The sequence below is a fragment of the Coturnix japonica genome, chromosome 4, assembly GCF_001577835.2.
Source record: "Coturnix japonica isolate 7356 chromosome 4, Coturnix japonica 2.1, whole genome shotgun sequence".
NCBI lineage: Eukaryota > Metazoa > Chordata > Aves > Galliformes > Phasianidae > Coturnix > Coturnix japonica.
This window is the reverse complement of record NC_029519.1, coordinates 79,441,487-79,463,722: the sequence shown is the minus strand read 5'-3', so window position 1 is coordinate 79,463,722 and position 22,236 is coordinate 79,441,487. Positions and strand designations below refer to the sequence as shown.

General features: G+C 34.6%; 1 protein-coding gene across 3 annotated transcripts in view; it reads left to right on the top strand.

Moving 5' to 3' along the window:
• CTNNA2 (catenin alpha 2) overlaps positions 1-22,236 on the top strand; it is a 424,920-nt gene that overhangs the window by 127,347 nt on the left and 275,337 nt on the right. Inside the window, exon 1 of one of the 3 annotated variants that reach the window (XM_032444565.1) lies at positions 16,184-16,204. The exons of the other annotated variants lie outside the window; for them this stretch is intronic. Coding sequence (XP_032300456.1) covers positions 16,199-16,204 — 6 coding nt within the window. The 5' untranslated portion in view covers positions 16,184-16,198. Of the gene's footprint in view, positions 1-16,183; positions 16,205-22,236 lie in introns of those variants that run through there. 3 annotated transcript variants of the gene reach the window in all.

Below are 22,236 nucleotides of genomic sequence, written 5' to 3'. Positions count from 1 at the left end.
TTTTCCCCCACTTCTTGTTTTATTAACTCATTCCTTCATCTTCTCATTTTGCAAGTCCACGTTTACATTTATTTTCGTAGCAGCTTCAGTTAACAACATTGATGGTTTTTATCGAAAACAAACAGAGTAGCCCTCTGCAAAGCGAGTCTTTATGGCTTGGGGATGACAGATATGCAAACAATTTGCCTTGGCCTCAGGTTTCTTTGGTCATGGAATAACACAGCCTTGTGGTATTTTGTCTGTTTGGGTTTTTTAATTAACTGGGTCATGACTTGTGGGACGTTCTGAATTACACTGCTGGTGGCTTTGGCTTGGTGGTATCCACTGGGGAACATTTTGTAGATACCTGCTGTAGCTGTATTTGTATAGCTGGACCATGATGTGCCTTTGAGAAAGCTTTGTATCTCCTATTAGCATGTAAATAAATAATGAGATTTTTGGAATCTGAAGCTGAATAGCTATATTAGGCTGAAAGATGTTTCTGCAAGGTATTTCCCTCTGAATTAGCATGGGAGTTTTCTAGATTGCCAGTAAATTCAACTAAATGCCTGTATGTAAGGACTTATTTTTTCATTTTCCTTTATCTCTATATACAATTAATGATGCAATTGACATGAAGGGTCAGAAAAAATATGCTCTAATGATGTTACATTACAGTCCTTTTGTGAATTCTCTTCCTTAATATGACTTCATTGTTATTCCATTATTAACTAAACTGCATTTTTAAGAGTCCTTTTGATACCAGACAGGTTCATTACTGGAAATCTTGCAGTTATTAGTTCTGTAACAGAGAAATACTGAGTCTACTAAGAATACCTGCTCCTTTTAAATTCAGGATGTTTAGACCAAAAGTGTTTTGGAGAAAAAGAGTTTAGGCTATCTGAAAATAGGATTGTTAAAGCTATTTGTTCACCTGTAGAAAAGTCTTGGAATATATGGTGTGTCTGATTCATAACTTAAATATTTTTTCCTTATACCACAGTTAGAATTTACAGGTCATTAGTTTGTTATTAGGTTTCTTTTTTTTTTGTCTGCAAGTCAATAGCAGTGAGAAAGTAATTTCTCTTGCATTTTGTATTATATTTGTAGCATTACAATTATTATCTCCATGTGCATCTGTGTATGCGTTTTAGTTTCAGTGTTTGCGCAGTCCAGATACGTATTGATATGCAATGTATGCTTTTGAATGCAAGGTAAAGCATTCAGAGTGCCTTTATTGTTATTGGGAATGCATCAAAGATAAGCATGAACCTAATGAAATTAGTAAGCATCAGAAATCTGTATCCTGAAGGCCCCATAACATCTTCTGTTCACTTAATGATTTTTATCTTTTATTATATGCACAGCATATCCACATTCTTTCAATTGACAAAAACCTGAAGGCATCGATGGAAACTCAAACAGTGTATTAACTATACTCATTTGTGTCTCTGAGATGTTATTATTCTGCAGGTGAGCAGAAGAAGGAGTAACCATAAAGAGACACTGGGGCTTCATGAGTTTGTGATGAGTGCATAGCAGCAGTGGTATTCTTGGTCAGGGCATTTGTGTCCCAGATTAGGAAATGGGTTTGTATCACTTCTCTTGAGCATTGCCAAAATGTGCTATAGCAATGCATGCAGTCAGGTTTGAGCAGTTTGGTAGATTTGCTTCCTTCTCATTAGTAGCCTGCAAATGGCACATGGAACTGAGGGAAGAGAGAAGGATGTGAAGGGAAATTGATCCTGTTGAGAACCATAGAAAAGCATCAAGGATCCACTTTCCCACAAGCAGGCAGAGAACACAAATCTATGTATGAATGTTATCACAGTGTTTACACTTCTGGTTACCAATCCAAACTACAAAACCAGGAAGTTACATTATGGTCCACTAAGCTCTGCTTTGCATATACTGTGTTGGTTTGAGTTATTCATGTTTTTAACCACACAAGGAGCGATTTTCACTTAGAAGAATTTATATTCATGTCATCTGAAGTCATGGTAATAGATGTCCAGAAGAGGGCACACTTGCATACCAGAAACGTTTTCTGAATAACTGGAGATCTGCATTCCGATGTGGTGTAGCTGCAATCAAAGAAAATGCAATAAAATCTAAAATGAAGAGGTTAATTTTTAGTAGTTATGGGAATTTTAGAAGAAAATAGATTCAAAAGGTTATTTGAGAAAATATATATATTTAAATCAAGTTAATATTAAGTGTGTTAATTATCAAATAGAAATTGAATATTAAGTTCTACTTGCATTTTTTGAAATGCCTTGATAATTTTATATTTCACTAACAGATTTGGCAAGCAAGGGATAAGAGCTTCCCCTGCTCTTCTGAAATCATTTCAGATGCAGATTTATGATGCAAAGCTCAAGAACATGTGCAACTTAGTGCAGACTAATTTACAAATCGCCTTCTATAACAGACATTTATGATAAAATACAAAGAAATATAACCAACTTTGCTGGGCTTTGACATAGGACCTGGAGAATTATCTTATGGCTTCATAAATACAGTAGACAAATTGTGTCTCATGACCTGGTAACTCATCACTTTTTCTGAGTTATATATCAGACACTCTGGGAGGATGTATGCTTTATTTTTGTGTCTTTACTTGAGAAATGAAAGGCATGAAAGGCATCTATACTGTAAGCAGCTCCCTAAAACTTAGTGAAATAATAACAGGAAAGAATTGTTTCGTTTCAATGAGAACTGAGGTAGAGGAATAAATTCTTTCAGTATTTTTGTTTTTATTTTTATTTTTGTTTTTATTTTTATTTTTATTTTTATTTTTATTTTTATTTTTATTTTTATTTTTATTTTTATTTTTATTTTTATTTTTATTTTTATTTTTNTTTTATTTTTATTTTTATTTTTATTTTTATTTTTATTTTTATTTTTATTTTTATTTTTATTTTTATTTTTATTTTTATTTGTTGTAATGTCACATATTGATTCATTGATTCAGTTTTCAGAATATCTGAGAACATTTGGAGACTTTTTCAGAGTCATTTTAGCAGGGATTGCAGCTATTTCAAGATGTTGTAGCATGTATTTGACTTCAACAGAATGGAATGAAATGTTTTGTGGAATCTACTGCTCTATAATAAAGCTTTAAGCTTATGTGCTTTATGAAGTAAGCTATGATTAAGCTTAGGTTAACATATTGACTCTGTACTTTTACAGTACATATGTCATGCAGGTTGTTTATATGTTTGTCAGTTAATTAGCTGATACCTTGACTAATTTTTTTCATTTGTTTGTCAGTTATTTAAAATAAAGTAAATAAATACAATTAAAAAAAATAAAAAAAAATGGAGAAATGTGGTTGGATGCATTACAGTACATGTAGGTGTTGGAAGTTGTTTGGGGCATTTGGTCAGACTGTGAGTTAAGCATGTGAGTTATAATTCCCTTTTATTCAAAGGGAATTTTTCCAATTTATACAGAAGATTGACTCATATCCTGTATAGCATCACAGTTTTTTTGCATTGCTGTGAAACATTTCAGTGTAAAATCAGAGATCCCCAATGACATTTCTGGAGCTTAAAGTGGACAGTGACTGAGTTTGTTCTGATAGCATCTAAAATACCTAGGGGCACAATGTGTAGTAATGTAGTTACTATAAGGCTGTCAAATTCATTGCCAAATCGTATTTGAATCCTGGGATCAGATAAATGAGATTTTAATTGGGTTTTAAGGGTAAGCTGAATAAGTAGATAAAATAGAATTAACCAGAGACATATTAATTTAATGAAATCTTTGGTCCTCTTAAGCTGTTGTATTAAACACCATTCAGTCTCTGCTGAAAAGAGACATCGTAGTAGGTTAGAAAGAGTTTGACAGTGATAGGTAAGACAAATGATGGTATCAGACGTAATCACTTAAGCACATAGTGACATAACTGCATTATCTGGAACACAGGGAAACCATGAGACTGGTTGACATTCCATTGGCTGTATTTTATCATAGACAAAAGAAGCAATTAAACAGTAGTCCATAACTAAGGGTTTCCAACCTGGTTGTACCATTCACCAGAGGGATTTATTAGGCTACTGAATTATTTGTATCTTATACAGAACACCAGAAGTTGATGTGATGTGAACTTGTTATAACCATTTCTTGTAAATTTCTTTTCTTTCTGAGCTATTTTAATGATTGTTTTTTTCCTAACATAGAATCATAGATTCACTCAGGTTGGAAAAGACATTAAAGATCATAAAGTTCAACAACGGCAACCTAACCATACTAACTCTGACAACGCTCCACTAAATCATGTCCCTGAGCACCACATCCATACAGTTTTTAAACACATCCAGGGATGGTGACTCAATCACCTCCCTGGGGAGCCCATTCCAGTGCTTAATAACCCTTCCTGTAAAGAAGTATTTCCTGATACCCAACCTAAACTTACCCTGGTGCAACTTGAGGCCATTTCACCTCATCCTGTCACTTGTCACTGGTGGGAAGAGACCAACCCCATTCTCACTGTAAGCACCTTTCAGATATGCCCAAAACTGAACACAGTACTCGAGGTTGAGGCCTCACCAATGCTGAGTACAGGGGCAGGATGACTTCCCTAGTGCTGCTTACCACACCATTCCTGATACAAGCCAGGATGCCATTGGCCCTCTTGGCCACCTGGGCACACTGCTGGCTCATATTCAGCCGACTGTCCATCAGTACACCATGGTCCCTTTCCATCAGGCAGCTTTCCAGCCATTCCTTCCAAAGCCTGTAGGGTTTCCTGGGATTGTTGTGACCAAAATGCAGGACCCAACACTTGGCCCTATTGAAACTCATACAGTTAACCTTGGCCCATCAATCCAGTCTATGCTGGTAGTGGCCATCTCCCCTCAGGCATATCAACACTCCCTCCAAACTTGGTGTCATCTGCAAACTTACTGAGGGTGCACTCAATCCCCTTATCAAGATCATTAATAGAAATGTTAAATAGAAGTGGCCCCAGTACTGAGCCCTGGGAGACACTACTTGTGACCGGCTGCCAACTAGATTTTAATTCATTGGCTACAACTCAAAACATCAATTAGATTTATGAATTGATGAATATTTAGAAGGAGAAAAAAAATAAAAAGAGAGAGAAAAATTGGGGGAAAAAAAAAAAAAGCGGAGGAGGAATTTTTTGCTGTTTGAGTCAGTCATGAAATTATTAGCTCATCGCAAAATTATATCTTACCATTATGAATGGGAAGGTGAGCACAAACCCTTATGCATGCCTTTTGGAGCCTGCATATATGATGAGGCAAATTCCACAAGTGTCAGCAAAGAGTTGTTTATCATTATGCGAATGCATAAAGGATCTAAAACGTAAGAATTTGAGGATGTAGAAATCTCCATGAAAGGCAGTAAATTTTAATGGTTTAAAATGTGATTGTATACTTTGTTTGTTTTGGGTCTCAGGTTTTATGGGTGCCGGTTCATCTCATGTGTTCTGCATGGATAGCCAGCACATAATGAATCTAAAGGTTTGGCTTCAAGCATTTTGTCAGTATGAGTTTAAATTAAAAGGTATGGAATCAAATGTTTAAAAACTAAAGCAGTAAGAAGTTAATGTTTTGCAATTCCACATCGTGGTTTAACTGATGAAAGACATTTTGAAGCAGAAATATGGAGGCAGTTCATTTCTTTATTTTTTCCCAGAATCTAACAAGGAATTTTGTTTACAGATCTGCCTTAGGTGAACAACCATTTATTTCTCTTGAAGCATTTTTTTTTCTTCTTTCAATATAAATAAAAATAAATGAATGAATAAATAAAAGATATGCCTGATTGCAAGTGTGCAGGACTAAGCTCGCAAAGTACATCTACATCCAACCGCTTGTATGTACCAAACAATAAAGCTTGAAGGCTCATTAGCCTGGAATGACCCAACTGTGTTTTATGCATAGGGGTCATTTCTTTACTAATGAGCCTCTAAGCCAGATGGCTAACCCCACAGTAGTCTAACTGCATTAGTGTGATTTAGATTTTTAGGCAAATTGCTTTTTTTTTTTTTTTTTTTTTTTTCCTCCTTTCTTTTTAATTAACAAACAGGAGCTGGTGGCAGTGCTGACAGACAGCTTTTTATAGAACTGTGTAAAACAAAGTATTTTGCCTTAGAAGATGAATGGCTGACATGGCTTCTTTGTATCAATGTTTAGTATGGTTGCTTATTTTTAGTGGTCATAGTTTGTTAGATGCTATCCCCATGTTCTGAACAGAAAGTTAGTTTGATTGTTTTTTGTCTCTACTGGATTTTGTTTCAGTAGCCAATTAATCAAACCCATTCTTATTGCCTCATATCTGCGTGCAGAGGAGAATGTGAAAGAAGAATGATCTGTACGGGTGGAATAATACTATTTGCTTTTTAATGTCTGTCACCTTCTAGAATTCCTCATCTAGAATTTTTAGTTGTCTTTATGAATTTAAGATGTCTAAGGTGACTGGGATGACAAATTGCTGCTCGTTTGGGCCTGGGTTCATATTTCTGTACAAGCCTGTTTCAGTCATGAGGAACCTGGGCATTTTGGATTCCCTCTGATCAGATGAAAGAGTCTGACATCTTCGAAATGTTCTAAGTTTTAAGCTGGTCGTTTTCAAGGGATGCTTTTCAATCTCCATTGTCTAAAGTGTCCTCAAGACAGATTTGGAAATAAGATAAAAATTTACATAGAGAACAAACCTTAAGGGAGGAGAACTTGAAGGAAGGGCAGTTTACTGAGGACAAAGTCAGAAAGTGTGTCCTGGAGATGGCTTTGAAAGAGAGTTTCAAACACTGCATGAATGAACATCTGCTTCCTTTTGGCAATCCCATATTTGAAAGAAATTTTGATACAGTAGGCTGTTCATGTCTGATATAGTGAGTAACTTCAGATGATGATTTACACATATCTTATGGGCTTTTGTTGCAGTGATGTTAAATAATTCTATATAGGTTCTCAGCACTGAAAATTGCTCTTATCTTGAAAGAAGGTGGCTACATTTGAAGGGAAGAACATAAAATGGGTCAGATTTATCTGGCTCGGTATCTTTTCTCTGATAATGGTCACAGGGGGTGACTAAAGAAGGGTATAAGAACCTGACAAACATTGTGATTGTGATTCTTTGCAAAATTTATTCTCTCTGCCTCAAGCAATTTATGGTCCAGGGAGTTCCTACACAAAAGGTGATCTTTTTTGATGAAAAAATGAATAATTTAGAATCCTTTCTTAAACAGTCTGTAGAGCATTAAGGATTTTAGAAATGTACAGAAGTCTCTAGAGTAGCTATTTAGAATCTTTTTTTTTTTTTTTTTCCCTTCCTTTTTCTTTTTTTTCTTTTTTTCTTTTTCTTCCCCTCCCTTCAGTTTTATGAGTTACATAGTCCAGAATGGATCAGGAAGGGGAGAAATGCAACAGCTGCATCCATGCACTTTTGTTTTCCAATCATACGTGCCTCTCACCAGCTCCAATAACTTCCAAAACAATGTGATTTCCCATTGTAGGAGATCTCCCTAAAATTATATGGAAGGATACAGAGAAGAAGATTGACTGGCACTCTATGGCAGGAATAAGCCACGCTTCCTAAATAAGCCATGTTTATAAAGTCTTGGTGGTAGGTACAGCATCTTCAGGTGCTCTTCATCACATAGTGGCATTGTAAATTAAAATGGAGACATGGCAATGTGCTTTTCTTTGTCGGAAAATATTGCAAAATGCTTAGAAAAGCTTTGATTCAGTACAACAGTTTTGCTATAAGCAGTCAAAGTCAGAATCAGGGCCAAAACTGCATAAGATAACAACTTTCCCCTGAAAGGAGGAAGAAAAGTGGTGTCAAAACATTAGAAAAATAAATTAATTTTAGATGTGAAAGTGCAAGAAAATCTTAATGCTGTTTTGATTTGCCAGTATTCATAAATCTGTCTTCAAGAACTGGGGCACAGGTATTTTTCTGAAGGAGATACTAATCAAGGTGGAAGAGAACAGGTGATTTTCTGTTCTATTCTGACTTGTGCTCATATTTCTTTGACTACACATTTCCTGATATATTAGGTTGTTTGCATGTGTGTCTATGTCACATTCTTAACTTCTGTCTCTCTTTACCCATAGCCAAATGAACTTGTACTGAATGTTTAATGTTAGGTAAAAGCTGTTTTCAAATCTGTCATTACTGTTAAGATTTCTTCTTTGAAGATTGAACTTCTACTTTCTAATTAAGAATGTGAAGCTGGTGTCTGAGTCATACCTTAATTTGTAGTATGGGAAATGTAAGTAGTATTTTTTCTCTTTACTTTGTGTTGCCAAACCAACAGAATGACAGTAATTTAACTGTATTTTTTTTTTCTTTTTTAATCAAACTACATAATTAAATGACTATGAAAGCTAAACATCATTTCACATTCACTGAAGAGTGGTTACCCTTTTACTGCCCTGTAAGCAAAATTGTAATAACAAAATGATAGAGCATCATATACTGTGTACATTTTTATTTGTTAATAACAAATTTAAAATGATAAATACTTTTCCTTCTGTAAATTCCCCTGAGAACTCAGTAGCACTGTAAATGTAATCTGCAGTTCTTTAAAATTATAGTTTAAATAGACCAAGTCTAAAGGGAGTCTGCCTATTTGATTTTCAAATTTGCATCACTTAAAATCTAATCAGACCAACTGTTCAGATTTTTATTAGGTATGAAATACATGAATGGGTTCAAGGCCACGCTATGTATAGCAAATACATACCTTGTGTTACAGCATGGCTTATCTAACTTGTTACTTAGCATGTGATTTGACCTTCATCTCACACAGGCTGCTTGCTGACTCCTTGAGTTGTTACTATATTAAACCCTTCGATTTTCAGTAACTGGTGTTTTATAGGCCAGCAGATTGCATTTGATTTTGTGAATTTGCTGTAACATATTGAGCTGAACGGATTTATGCAGGAAAGTAAAACAAAAATAATACAGCAGGCACTCAGAATTTTAGAACATGAGGGCATTAGGCTTGCAGGTGGTTGATATGGATATTGGCACTGAATATTTTAGTATGGGAGGTAATCTGGTTTTGACAGAACATTTAGCCAATGCGTTCAGGTGTTTGGATGGTAGTCTGCATGGTCTCATCTACAGGAGACCATAGTGACCACGTGATGTACAACATTATATTCTCACTGGCTGTGCTTATAAACAGAGCATGCTAAAGTAGATTTTAAAGGCCTTAAGTAATGGAGTCTGTAAGATCATTTCTCACCGTGTAGCATCCCTTGTTAATTTTGATCATAAGGTAGAAGGAGGAACGTCTGTTCTATGTTTTGATTATAATTGTTTGTTCATTGCAAGGTGAATCTAAGAAAAAAGAAAAATACAAAGTGATTGGAAAAAAAGAAGAAAAGAGGTTCATCTCCTTTCTTAACTATTATGTCAAATCATGAACTCTGCCTTTTCCATCCAAACACTTAATGATGCACTCCAAATTTCATGCCATGGAAACATCTCTTTAAAATATAGTAGACCCAATTGTGTTGTATCTGAGATTCCTATGGGAACAACCAGTAACCTACAATTCATGTTCAGGCCAGTGGGCAGGAGCTGTCTGAGTTGTATTTGTTGGGTCCGATTACCATCAGAATTCCTTTTCTTAATGATATATTTGGAATATAGCAAACATTTTTCCCCAACTCTTCTTTGAATTATACTTCTCAGAATTAACAGTGTTCGCCAATACACATGCTTCAAGTATTCACGATATCATTGGGTAATGAGTAATACAACTTGAACCATCTACGTAAAGTTTAACAGGTTTAGTCTTATTATTATTGTTTTCTGGAAAATCCTGGATTTTTATTATTTTATTGCCTTGGTAGAACAGTTTGAATATTTGAAGAGTTAAGGAACAAAAGCAGGTCTACCATGGTAACTTTTTCCAAATGGTAACTTTTTCAGTGCTTTTGAGGGATGAACGGCAGTGCTTGAGCCTCGCATCCTTTGCAAGCCAAGAATCTCTTTTTGGCTGTCCTGAGTGATCCGCAGAAGAGTTGAGTTAATCTACAATTTCAGCATGGGCAGCTTCTTGAAGGAAATGTTAAGGCTTTATTTCAGATGGAGCCTTTTGTGGGCTGGATCATCTTGAAGACAATTCAAGCACTGGTTGAATCCCTGACTGTGATTATTGAATCCAAATAAGAATCTGATGAAAGAGGGGGGATGGAGATTTCAGCAATTCCTAGTAATGAGTTTAAATAGAGTTAAACTTGCAGTTTTCTGCTTTTTGTTCTGTTTTGTTTCTTGCCATCTCCAGAAAGCAATAGCTATCAGGTTTTCTGAAACAGCTAAATACCAGGTAGCACCAAACATGGAGAATTTCTGTTGAACAGTTGAAACATTCAATATCATAGGAAACTAAGAACTGTAGGATTTGAGGGAAAGAAATCTTAATATAGCAACTAACCACTATTTTTATAAAACACACCATAAGTATTATGAGTGCCAAGAATATCCTAACCATCATATTGATTTTATAATGTTTTTTTCCCGAATCTAGTATTGCAACAGTGACATTTCATTAGAGTCAATGGAACTGTAATAACTGAAGTGCAACACCAGCTGATGGAAATAAAATTAAATCTATCTTCAATAATAAAGAAGTGACATCCACCAATAATAGAATACAGACCACTTTTCTAGTTTTAAAATGTTCAATTACAACCAGCTATTTAAAAAAAAAAAAAGCAAAAAGTAAAAAAAAAAGTATTTGTTGTAGCTAATAATCAGATAATATCATTTCTCCTAGATTTTGTCAGAAAGTTCCTAAAGGAAATACTTATGCATGTACATGGATATTCACCTCCTTTAACAGAAATCCACACAATTGTGACACATGCATTTTGGAAAATATATTTAACAAAGTTTCTAAAATATCTTCCCATTCCTGGTGACAGATAAATAAGCCTGTTTGAGGGACTGAAAATATAAATCTAGCTCTCTTTTGATGCTTATTAGAGTACATGCAGAATTTTCAAAAGCATGGACTGCTAAGCATTTGTATATCATTAAGCATCACTTTGGACTGGAAATTCATCATGATTCAGTGAATTATTACTAATGCATTTGATTAAAGGAATAACTAAAAATATAACCTAATATATATATATGCAGCATATATATTTGCTGTAATAGGGTTGAAATTATATTACCTGCAGAAATGTCATGATACTAAAAGCTTTCATCAACAGATGTATGGTTGTTTTTTGTTTGTTTGTTTGTTGTGTTTTTTAATTTATTTTCTTATTTATTTATTTATTTTCTCAGAGAAAATAAAATTGCTGTCTTTGCTTTGATCCCTCATCTGGCTTCTTCATGTGTAGTGACTGCGCTTGACTAGCAGCTTCTTTATTGGTTTTTGTTTTTAACACAGTCTGATAGTGATAGGATAATGGGGAATGGTTTAAAAGTAAGAGAGGGAAGATTTAGATTCAGTATTAGAGATAAATTCTTTACACAGGGCACTGACAAAAGCTGCCATATTTGGTGGGTGGTAACACAACCTATTGCAGGGGATTAGAAATAGATGATCTTTATGATCCCCTCCAACTCAAGTCACTCTGTGATTCTATTCTGAGTAACAGGTGAAGTAAATTTATTATTGGATATTGGACATATAGATCATCACTTGAGAAAGCAAAGTTTGCTTTCATTGATTTGCTGCATGCTAGAGACACTGGCAAATATATTTCATGCAGTTCATCTGATTCGTAGTATTCTGCTAAGGGTTGCTATAATTACATTTTGTGAATTCAACAAAAGAGGAAACTTGCATCCTACATAGTTTAAGTCATGGCCTAAAATGATAAGAGCTTAACGATTGGACTACTAGAACACTGGACTTTCTAACAAATGTGTGTATGGTTACAGCACACAATTCTTTGGTCCACGTTCTCAACATTGTATGATTTGTTGTTGCAAAAGAAATTATTCTGTGTGCATATTTTGCCATATGTAAAGCACAATGTGTAAAAGGCACTATGAGTAAGAGTGTATTTGAGTTGATTTAACTAGTTTAGGGAAAAAAAACGTGCAGTTTGTCTTCCTGACTTCATTGAGTTCTGTCTTGCAAAAGGAGGACCTAAACTGAAAGTTCCTTAAGTGACCTTCTGAAAGAGTTATTAAGAATTCAGAACAATTCTTACCATTTTCATCTTGATCTTGATGTCTGTATTACTCTTAGTAGAGTCATTTTCATTTCTCTGGCTCCTTTCAAAATTTCCTGACATTTAACTGACAAGATCTACCTGGAACATAATGCCTGAAGACCCCAGCTGAAAGGGAGCAGAAAGAGCCTGACACTGGGATATGAAATGCAACCTTCTCCTGTCACTTTGATATTAAAACACGCCTAGCACCTGCAACCCTATTTCTCTGATGTGGATGGCAAAAAAATGTAGTTGAGATAAGTTATAAACTCATCTGATTTCTTCTTTACAAATGTCTTCATTATTACTTTCTTCATATTTGGAATTCTATATTTTTGTGGGGCCTGCCAATATATTCATTTTTTCTTCCATGTTCCAGAAAAGATATTTCTCCCTATCCTGATATATTTATTTGATTAAAAAAGTAACTGGCAGAAGCTGGCCATGGATGTTGGGAAGAGCCAATTTCTATCTGTTCTTTTTGAAACTTAAAAACATTTTCATTGAATTTTTACACTGTTCTATGGAGAGACAGTATATTTGGGAAATAAAAATCTCTATTTTTTTTTTTTTTTGTCATTATTTTTATATCAGGGTGGTTAAGGGACAAATGTGAATTTTACAGTCACTCAACACTACATGTTTTGTAGATGGTGATTTCTACCTGTTGGTAGTATCTTGGACTTAAATAATGATATTGGAGCAGGGAGAGCTGGACAGTCATGATGGAAACCTATATTGATGGGGAGAGTTGGTCCTCCAGTTGGTTTCCTTACTGAATTGTTTGCTAGCATCTGTAATTTCTCATAGGGAAACCAAGGAAACATGGCAAACTTGTCATTGTATCTGCCTCCCTAAGAAGGGTGACAGGATTTTCCATTAAAAACATTTTTGGAACAAAATGCCCAGAGGTCTTCAACAATGCAGCTTTTCAAGACCAGGGTAGACAAAGTGCTGTACAACCTACTCTGATCTCATAGCTGACACTGCTTGGTGCAGGAGATTGGGTTATGGGAACTGTGAAGTTTCTTCCAACCTGTATGATATTATGGTTTAAGAGAGTTTGGACAAATCAACAGGCCATTTGACATTCAGAATTCTTGCACATTTGCAACTGAAAACAAACTACTTCTGGCATTTTGCAGTATGTGCTGGAACTGGTATTCTTGTCAGCTTAAGCAGCAGCACAAAAGTACAATATTAATTATTAATGTCTACTATTTTCTTGTAGATGGATAATACCCAGGTACACTTGACTCCCATCTGACTCTCCATATGCTTCTGCCAGCTTTTAAGCTAAAAGCAGATATTTGTTGCTTTCATCATATTTGCTTCCTTTTCCTAATTAATAAAAAGGAAAAAGGATCATGGTGTCTTGGTGTTTGTTTTTTTCTTTTTCTCAAATTAAGAAAAATAAAAAAGGCCTTACTGCAAAATGTACTCAACTCTGTGAAGTAAATTCTGTAGAGAAGTCATGAGCTTTGGTTCTTTGTGTGAGTCCTGGATTCTACAAGAAAGACTATTTGAGAATAATATCATGTAATAAACAGACCAAGAACAACAAGACACACACACAAATACCCACATTTGTTTGCTTTTCTAATTCATTTTGAGAAAGAACACAAGTTATAGAAATATTCCATAGTTGAGGAAATAAATAAATAAATAAAGGTTTGATAGATTAGAGGCTGGAGGTGGAAGTGTCTTCATCTGAGAGATGCATTTGTTCTGTTATTGCTTTTTGGTATAATTTTGCTTCTGCATGTTATGACAAAATGTAGCATTTGTAAATCATACTTTCAAACTTTCTCCATGTCCATTTGAAATAATTTTAAAAATATATTTTACATTTTCTTTTCCTAGCCAGGATGTTGGAAAAAACTACCCCCATATTTCCCACAAATATGCTTGCAGTTTGCTAATAAGTTAACTAAATTTAGAGCTTAAGGACATGTTAGTAACTTGCATTCCTTGTAAAAATTCACCAAAATAGCACTTGCCAGACAAATTCTTTGCTACTTATCATTTCAAACAGAAAGAGTGATTTATGAGTATTCTAGTGAAAATGACTTTCTGCAAACCTCATCTTTCATAAAGCAAAAGAAGACTAATGAGGGCCATCTTTGTTTTAGAAAATAAATCAGGTTTCCTTGCAAATGCATCAGATTTCTTAATGCGTCTGTATTTGTACAGCAAATCTGTTGAAACAGTGATTTGCATTAGACTTTGCTAGATCATGCTAATTTATAAGAAGAGCTCACCTTTAAAGTAAGTTTCTTTTTGTAGTTTTCCACTAAAGTTCTTTGAATTCTGTGGCAGTACCGTGTGTTCAGTTAACCTAATTAAAGTGCATTGATTCTCACTTAAACCTTGTTTGAACTATGGAAGTAAAACTGTTTTCTATGGGAAATGGGATTTTAAATTGTGTTTTATGAGAATGTAGAATATTCTTTTCTGATGAACGAGCTTTGATGTAAGCCTTCAAATGATGAATGAATGATAACTAAATCACCAAATTACATCATACAAAGAGAAACAAGAAGGGGATATTCTGATTCTAATTCATCTTTCACTAGATGACATTTACTTGGACATAAGTGTTTTCAACCCAATTTTTGAGATTCTTAACAAGTTATGTTACTGTGGCTTCTCTGTGAAGTTCAGATTGATGAATCCAACTGCGTGCTGATTCCATGATAAAATTTCATTAAATTAGTTTTAGGAAAATCCTTGAGATAATCTACAGTAAATACCTTTCTTAACCAAAATCACACTATAATTGCTTCATAGAAAAATAAGCCTTAAAAGATTATTAGATATCTGAGGCATCAAAGAATCGGAAATTTCTTATTCTGTTTCCAGAAATGTCATTTTCAGGCCAAAAAAATGTTGATGATGTAATTGATTATTATCAATGCCATTGCATTGATCCCGTCTCCCTCTTCACTTCTCAAACATGGTCTGGAAAGGGAAGTTTCATGTAGTTACATCCTTCACTCAAGAAGGGTCTGAATCTGACATTTTGGGGGGTGTTTGAAAGTACCTTCCAACTTTGTACTGAGAATGAGAAAATGTAGTAAGTGTAGTAGAAACACTGCATGTGCATTTGGGGCAGCAGCCTATTTTCGTTACAGCTGCTTTTTTGTTTGCAGCTTTTCTTCTTTTTTTTTCTTCCTGTTCCTTCTCTCCTTTTCCATGTGTGCTGTTCTTGATCTCTATTAAAAAAATAAAAGATGATTTTACATACTTTTAAAGGCTCAGAGAAACCAGTTTAATGTTAGAGCTCAGGTTCTGGAAGAATCTGTTAATGCATACTCAGAGGAGGAGAAATCAGAAATTCTCTGTTCACTGCTGGTTTTCTGGTTGTGGAAACCCCCCCTCTCCTCCCCCCAAGATTTTCTACATGGATCTCAGTATACTTGCAATACTTTTCACTCCTAAACAAGAATTTTTAGCAAATTATGTGAGGTGAGCACTTTGGGTGAGTGTTCGAGGAGTTATGGTTATGTTACTCAGTGAATAAGACAAAATATTGGAACTACAGAGGAACTGCTCCTTTGTTCTATGACTTCACCAAGGTGAAGGTAAGTGGCATTCAACAATATGTGGCTGTTTGCTCACAGTCTTTATAGTGTAAATGCTTGGGAAAATATGCCTGTCCATAATAAATCTAGTGGATCATTAGGATTCTGTGTATCTTTAACAAGCCACTAACTCATTTTTTCTTGTTTTACTGATTTCTAATTTATATAGAAATATATCTAATATATCTTATATAAATAAATTATAATACAATTTATAATTTTAACAATTATGGGTCAGTGCAGAGATTAAGGTAAATACAAGCATTGAAGAATTTTCCTTCAGGGCTCCAGCATGGAATTGTAATAAACCTTGATGAGATCTGGATTCTCAGAAATGAGATCGCCTTGGCAACCAAGTCTTCTTTTGTCTGAAAGAAGCTAATCAGTGATTTGGCTGAGGAAAGCAATGAGATAAAGGATTTCTGAGCCATTTCTTCTCTTTTTGGTCCTCTTCTGCTGTACAAGATGGTGGTAAGTGGTTTGTATCAGCAGCTGGGTAAGGCTCCTGCCTTTCCTCAGTGCACACAGACTCTCAGAACACCAAAGAGAATTAGCAAAGCCCAAAGAGAGATAGGAAGTGTTCAGCTTTTTTCTACTGAGCTGTGTCAGCTTGGATTTTATTCACTGAGTGAATACAATGATGTGTTGAGAACGATAGAAAACCTTTCTGCATGTTCCTATGCATTTGCTTTTTTGGTCTTGTCCTTGAGGTGTAATGTCAAGAGGAGGCTGTCTTTGGTAGGATGCTGGGAATTGAATGAGTACTAGTGCTGGATATGTGAGGACTGGTGAGTCAAGCCTGGTTCCTGCGGTTGTTTGGTAGCTGCACCATCAGCCTGCAGAATGGAGGAATGTCTACTACCTCAGTATTCACAGATCTTAACTTTATTGCCAAAAGCTTTTTATTTTTCTGAAAGTTTGAAACATTTTGATTGCTTCCTCTAATAGTAATGTACCTTTTCAATCTGACTCCTATAATGCAAATCCCAAATCATTTACAGGCATTCTAGCATTCATGCAAGAGATGAAAATGTAATTGAATCTTCTCCCAGCTTAGATGGACATGGGAACTTACAATGTTTGCTTTATTGGTTTACTTTTGCTTTTTGCTAACATTGCTTTCACATTTCTCTCCTAATTACTTTTCTGACATTGTAGTTGTCGTTTTCATTTTCTTACTGAGCTGTTTGTTTGTGTGGGAGAGAATGGAGCAGGGAAGATTTCAAATATTTAAATATACCAAAGTTGTCTTTTTGAAGTGTATTTGAATAAAGTGTAATCATATGAGTTATACTGGATATCGTGCTCAATGATCTATTGGCCCTACTCTTTGGTTTCTACTGATTCATCGAGAAAAACAGTATGGATTTACTTGTCTGAATATTTACCTGCTTCCTCACCCAAAGAAAATAATTTCTGGTATTGATAATAAGGTTTAAGTTTACAATGAAATCTGTAATACCATGATAGAAACCCAGTTGTACCATTCAATCACTCCATTGTACCATAAAGAAACAGAGAAATCAGATGTAAAGCAAACAAGTCAGAGGTAATCTCTTTTGCATCTCATGCATTCTTCACTTTTAGATGTTTTAGAGGCAGGAATTTAAGTGATTATAAAGTAGGATTATTTAAATTCATGGAAAATAGAATGTTAGGTGTTGTCTCTATAATCACCTCTATAATCACCTTAAGAGTTTATAGCCTACAAACTGCATGAAAGCATACTAATGAGGAATTCTGACGTTTCCCAGATAGGCCTTACCTTTCTTTCACTTCTTTATGTAGTTGTTGTTGCCTGAATTTCATGGGCATCTTAAGGCATCTCCAGAATCAGTATGTATATTCATATATGGTGTACATCTATTAAATCATATTTCAATACAGATAATGAAAGTGGTTACATCCTTTTTACTTTTTTTTTTTTTTTTTTTGGTGTACCCTAGCAGAACTCAAAAGGATTGACCACAAATACAACGACAATGTTTCTTGCATAAGTCAGGTGCTGAAGAAGAGCTCTGGTTTCTATTGTAGAAGTGTATTTATCTTTAATGAAGATTTTGTTTATATATCTCTTAAAAATACTATTTACCATCTTAACTTACAATTTTTTTTAGAAGTACTGAAATCAGCAATAAAAAGCCTTTGGATTTTAATGTCACTGATTCGGACCATTGAAAAGGCAAACACCTAATGTAATCTGGGTACTGTTATATGCTGATATGGATTTCCTATGGCTAGCTATAGGTGAAAGGAATAGATAATCAAATGTTGGCATGTTCTTGCAGAAACTGAATGAAGTAAAAGTCCCTATTTATTTTCTTTTTCTCTTCTTTTTTTGTTACTTGTCACTGTTACTAGCAGAAGTTAATGGAAAATAAAGCTAACCGTGTAGATTGAAAGAGCAATTGTAAACATGACATCAAGGTGTAATTCATCACCTTTCTCTCCTTATTGGCAATTTCTCAGTAGCATAATCTTCTCCTGCTTTCAAAACACTGTATACGCATTTTCTAGCCTATCTTTTGAACTTTTTAGATTCATAGTGTTAGGTTTAAATCATTACCAGAATCCATAGACGATGGGCCATGTTTAGGAAACAAGAAAAGCATTCTTAGAGAAATGTTTGTTATTTTATAGTCTCAAAATGATGTTTATACATTAAGCTTTGTATAGAATTTGCAGGGGAACACAATGTAGTAAGTATTATAAAAGCAAGTAAACACAAAAACAGAGAGAAACTTGAAGAGCACAAGGTGTAGTATTTAAATCTCATTGTATTTATTTTTAACAGAAGGCTGATAGTACACATAAATTGTTTGTATCCGACAGATGGAAAGGAAGGGAAATTTGAAGCATTTTGGAACATGGAAGAAAGCCTAAAACTCTTACTGTGCACTCAGAAAAATAGTTCAGTACTTATATCAGTAATGGGAGTAGACAACAGCATTGTTAATTAAAGGCATTTGTGGCACCATTTAATATATTTAATTATGAATACTGTATTCAGTATCTTTTAAGTAGGAAGTTGCACAGAATACCTTCAGGTTCTATCTTAACTTTCTGAAAGAGAAGTTCTTCTAAAATCCTGTGGAGAAACTGGTCTGGAGTCCAAGCTTGCAAATCCCTAAAATGAGAAACGAGGTAAAGAAAAGGAAATAAAAGCATAAGGGAGAAATGCTAGCCCAGGTGCTCTAAGTAGATAGCAACGTCAGAAGTTTAAGCGTATCTCTAGGATATCATAGAATCATAGAATCACCAAGGTTGGAAAAGACCTCCAAGATCATCCAGTGCAACCATCCACCCCATCCCCGGGCAGCCCTGACCACTCTTTAAGAGAATAATTTTTCCTAATATCCACCCTGACCCTCCCCTGGTACAACTTGAGGTCATTCCCTCTCATTCTATCACTATTTATTTAGGAAAAGAGGCTAACTCCCACCTTGCCAAAATATGTTCTGTCACAAGAAAATTCTTTTCTTTCTCTGGAAGTTTGGTCAAATTTTCAAATGCTTTGGATTTGTCTTTAATAAAAGATGCTGCCCTGCACAACGAGAATTTATTATTTTGTTTGGAGTATTCAGAAAAGTCAGCTCAAATGGCCAAAGTATTCTTTTACCACTTCCTCATATATCACTTCCTGCCTTATTCTAGATAAATAACTAATTCAGAAATAAGTCATGGGATAACTGCAGAGTCACTGACTGCAGCAGCACTGCGTCTCTCAGCTGACTGTTATATTTCACTGTGATATAAAGTTCTGGGACTACACTATATATAAGCCTTTCTGTTGTAATGGCCTTGACATGACAAATTGGGAATCTTGTTTAGATTTCAGCAGCCACACAGGTGGTTAGAGTTATTTGAGAATGTAAATCAAAACTGATATTATCTATCTAAAGTTTGTTCCGAGGGGTGCAGTTATAACTTTCTGTGGCTTTTATGGGCGAGCATTCGTTAGCATTTAAGTGTTCTTTTTCTGCTTATTCCTTTCAACTGGATATGTTTTTGTGTATTTTGATATAAACTTGGTATATTTTTTGGGGGGCAGGGCTCCACTTAATTGGTATACTTGACATTGTAAGTATATTGAAAGGATATTCACTGATGTGTGTTTGAAAGGTAATATATTGTGGGTTTTTTGTATGTTTGTTTTCCATTTTATTGTAGTATTGTTTTTTTAATTTTTCTTCTCCTGCACTGTACAGAACTTTCTGGCTTTATCTGAATGGCTTTACTGGCTATTGAAAAGTAGATTGTCCTGTCTAAAAAATAAAATACAACTGAGAGTCAAATCCCCAACACTGTGCATCAGGGCTGCTTTTTCATTTTGTTACTTAAGTCCTCATGTTAAAAAAAAGTCATGCTGTTGTCTCCTTAGATGAATTCATAAGTGAAGACTGAATCTAACTTCTGAAGTGCCACTTCTTCAACTATAGACATTAAACCTGCATAGGGACCACTGATTTTGCTAACAGTTAGCAAAATTAATTTTGGAGAAGGATGATTTTATATATGAATTAATAGACTGTTTTCCCTCATCCCTGGTGACTCACAGCATTCTGTTGTGTTTTATCCCTTTTTTTTTTTTTTTTTTTTTAATGGATTTTTTAATGACTAGTGCACTTAAAACTTGAAAAGAAATTGAGCAGTGCTTTCCATTAGAGTAGTATGAGAATCTGCTGTCTCCTCTATAAAAAGTAGTTTATACATGCAAAAAACAATTAATGCACCATCTAATTGGTGTGTCTCCATTTTTGTAAGATGAGATGGGTTGATGTCATTGAAGTCCACTCTCAGATTTCCATTACAACTACCCCAGGAATTCCGAAGTTCTAATCAGTGTTTGTGCTTTAGTTTCTTTTTGGTGTCACAGGAGATCTACATAAATAAATATGAAGAGGATGATTTATTTTCATGTTAAATATAAAATAATGTGTTTCGTGAGAATATACAAATCTTTCTTGGGGGAGGGGAATGAAAGCCATCCTTATATTTTTAAAAGACAGAGAACATGATGAATGGGCATCACTGTTAGAGCCACCTACATATAGTGAATGTTGTAAGCATCTAAATTACTGTCAGAATTGAGGTGATTGACAAAAGACAGTAATAAACACTCTTGAGGATCTCTTTAAGTCATTATTAAACTTTTATGGCACTCAGTGAAAGGGGTTTATTAATGTAAGTTTCTCCTAATCTATTAGATCCTTTGTAGAATGTAATGCTTTTATGAAAACCAAGTTATGAATTCTGGCTCAGAGAATCCCTGAACAAAAATTGCTTGAAGGATCTGCCAAAGGTGATGTTGAAAGACATTTCTGAGTTCCAGTCTTATATTTAGAGTTGTGTAATTAGAACATATCTTGAATGCTTTACTGTACCCTTTGAGTAATAATCAGGTCTTTTTTTTTTAGCTTTGAAAGATAAATATTTTAAGAACCTTCTTAAGAGATGCTTGCTGTCCTATTAAGAGCAAAGGAATATGTAGCTTCTAAGAGGAATCTTGTATCCATGGTAATCAGAGAGATGTTGGCCTATGAGATTATGGAAGGAATATTCATGAAATGAAAAGAAACGAAAGAAGATCCAGAATGTTTACTGGAATCTTCCAAAACTAAAATATAAACTTACAAAAAAAACACACCACAAAATGGAAGGTTTATCCATATGGTAATAAATAGAGATGAAAGAAGTGCTGCCAACACAGCAGTAAAAAAAATATTCCAAAACCATTGAGTTACAGATTTAAAATTTCATCCATAATTCACTGATTGGAATGTAATTTTATTTACTGTTTTGTTAATCCTTTCCAATAATATTAAATCATATTGTTCTGTGAGGCATATTTAATGAGATATTAATGCATCTAAAAGATTAAAGAGGCAACAATTAGATCCTGGCTCTTGTTTGTTAATGAAGGAATTGCTTCTGTAAGATAGCCAGTGTATGAGGTGTTTAAGAGTTAACTAATGCCTTCAGTTAACAATAAATTCTTCATTATGTATGATTATGCTTGTAGTGGCAGAAAGAGCTCTTACCGTTCTTTTGTCTGATTACATCACCCGCTACATTAAGTTCATTAGAAATATTAAACAGTGAATAAAGGCCAAGGCAGATGAATCATTTTTAATGAACGATGAATGTTACTGAGACCATTTATTGGGTAAAGAGGAGTAATAGTTTGGAATAATGTTTTTTTTCTCTTCTTGTTTGCTGTTGAAATATATGCCTTCCTGGTGGTTTTGTTTTTATTCTATCTTACTTTATTATTATTATTATTAATTAGCTTATTAAAAACTTTAGGGGAAAAAATTGATGGTCAGAACTTAAAATCATCCAGTAATTTATTTTAGTTGCTTTCAAAATTTTGAAAATGCAAGTATAAATGCCTGTATGATCATTTCTGTGTCTGCTTGTAAACTTCCTTATCTCAGCCTACTCTGAATTAATGATCTTTAGGAATTTCTTAGAGACTACCTGAAATAAGAAAAATCCTCTAA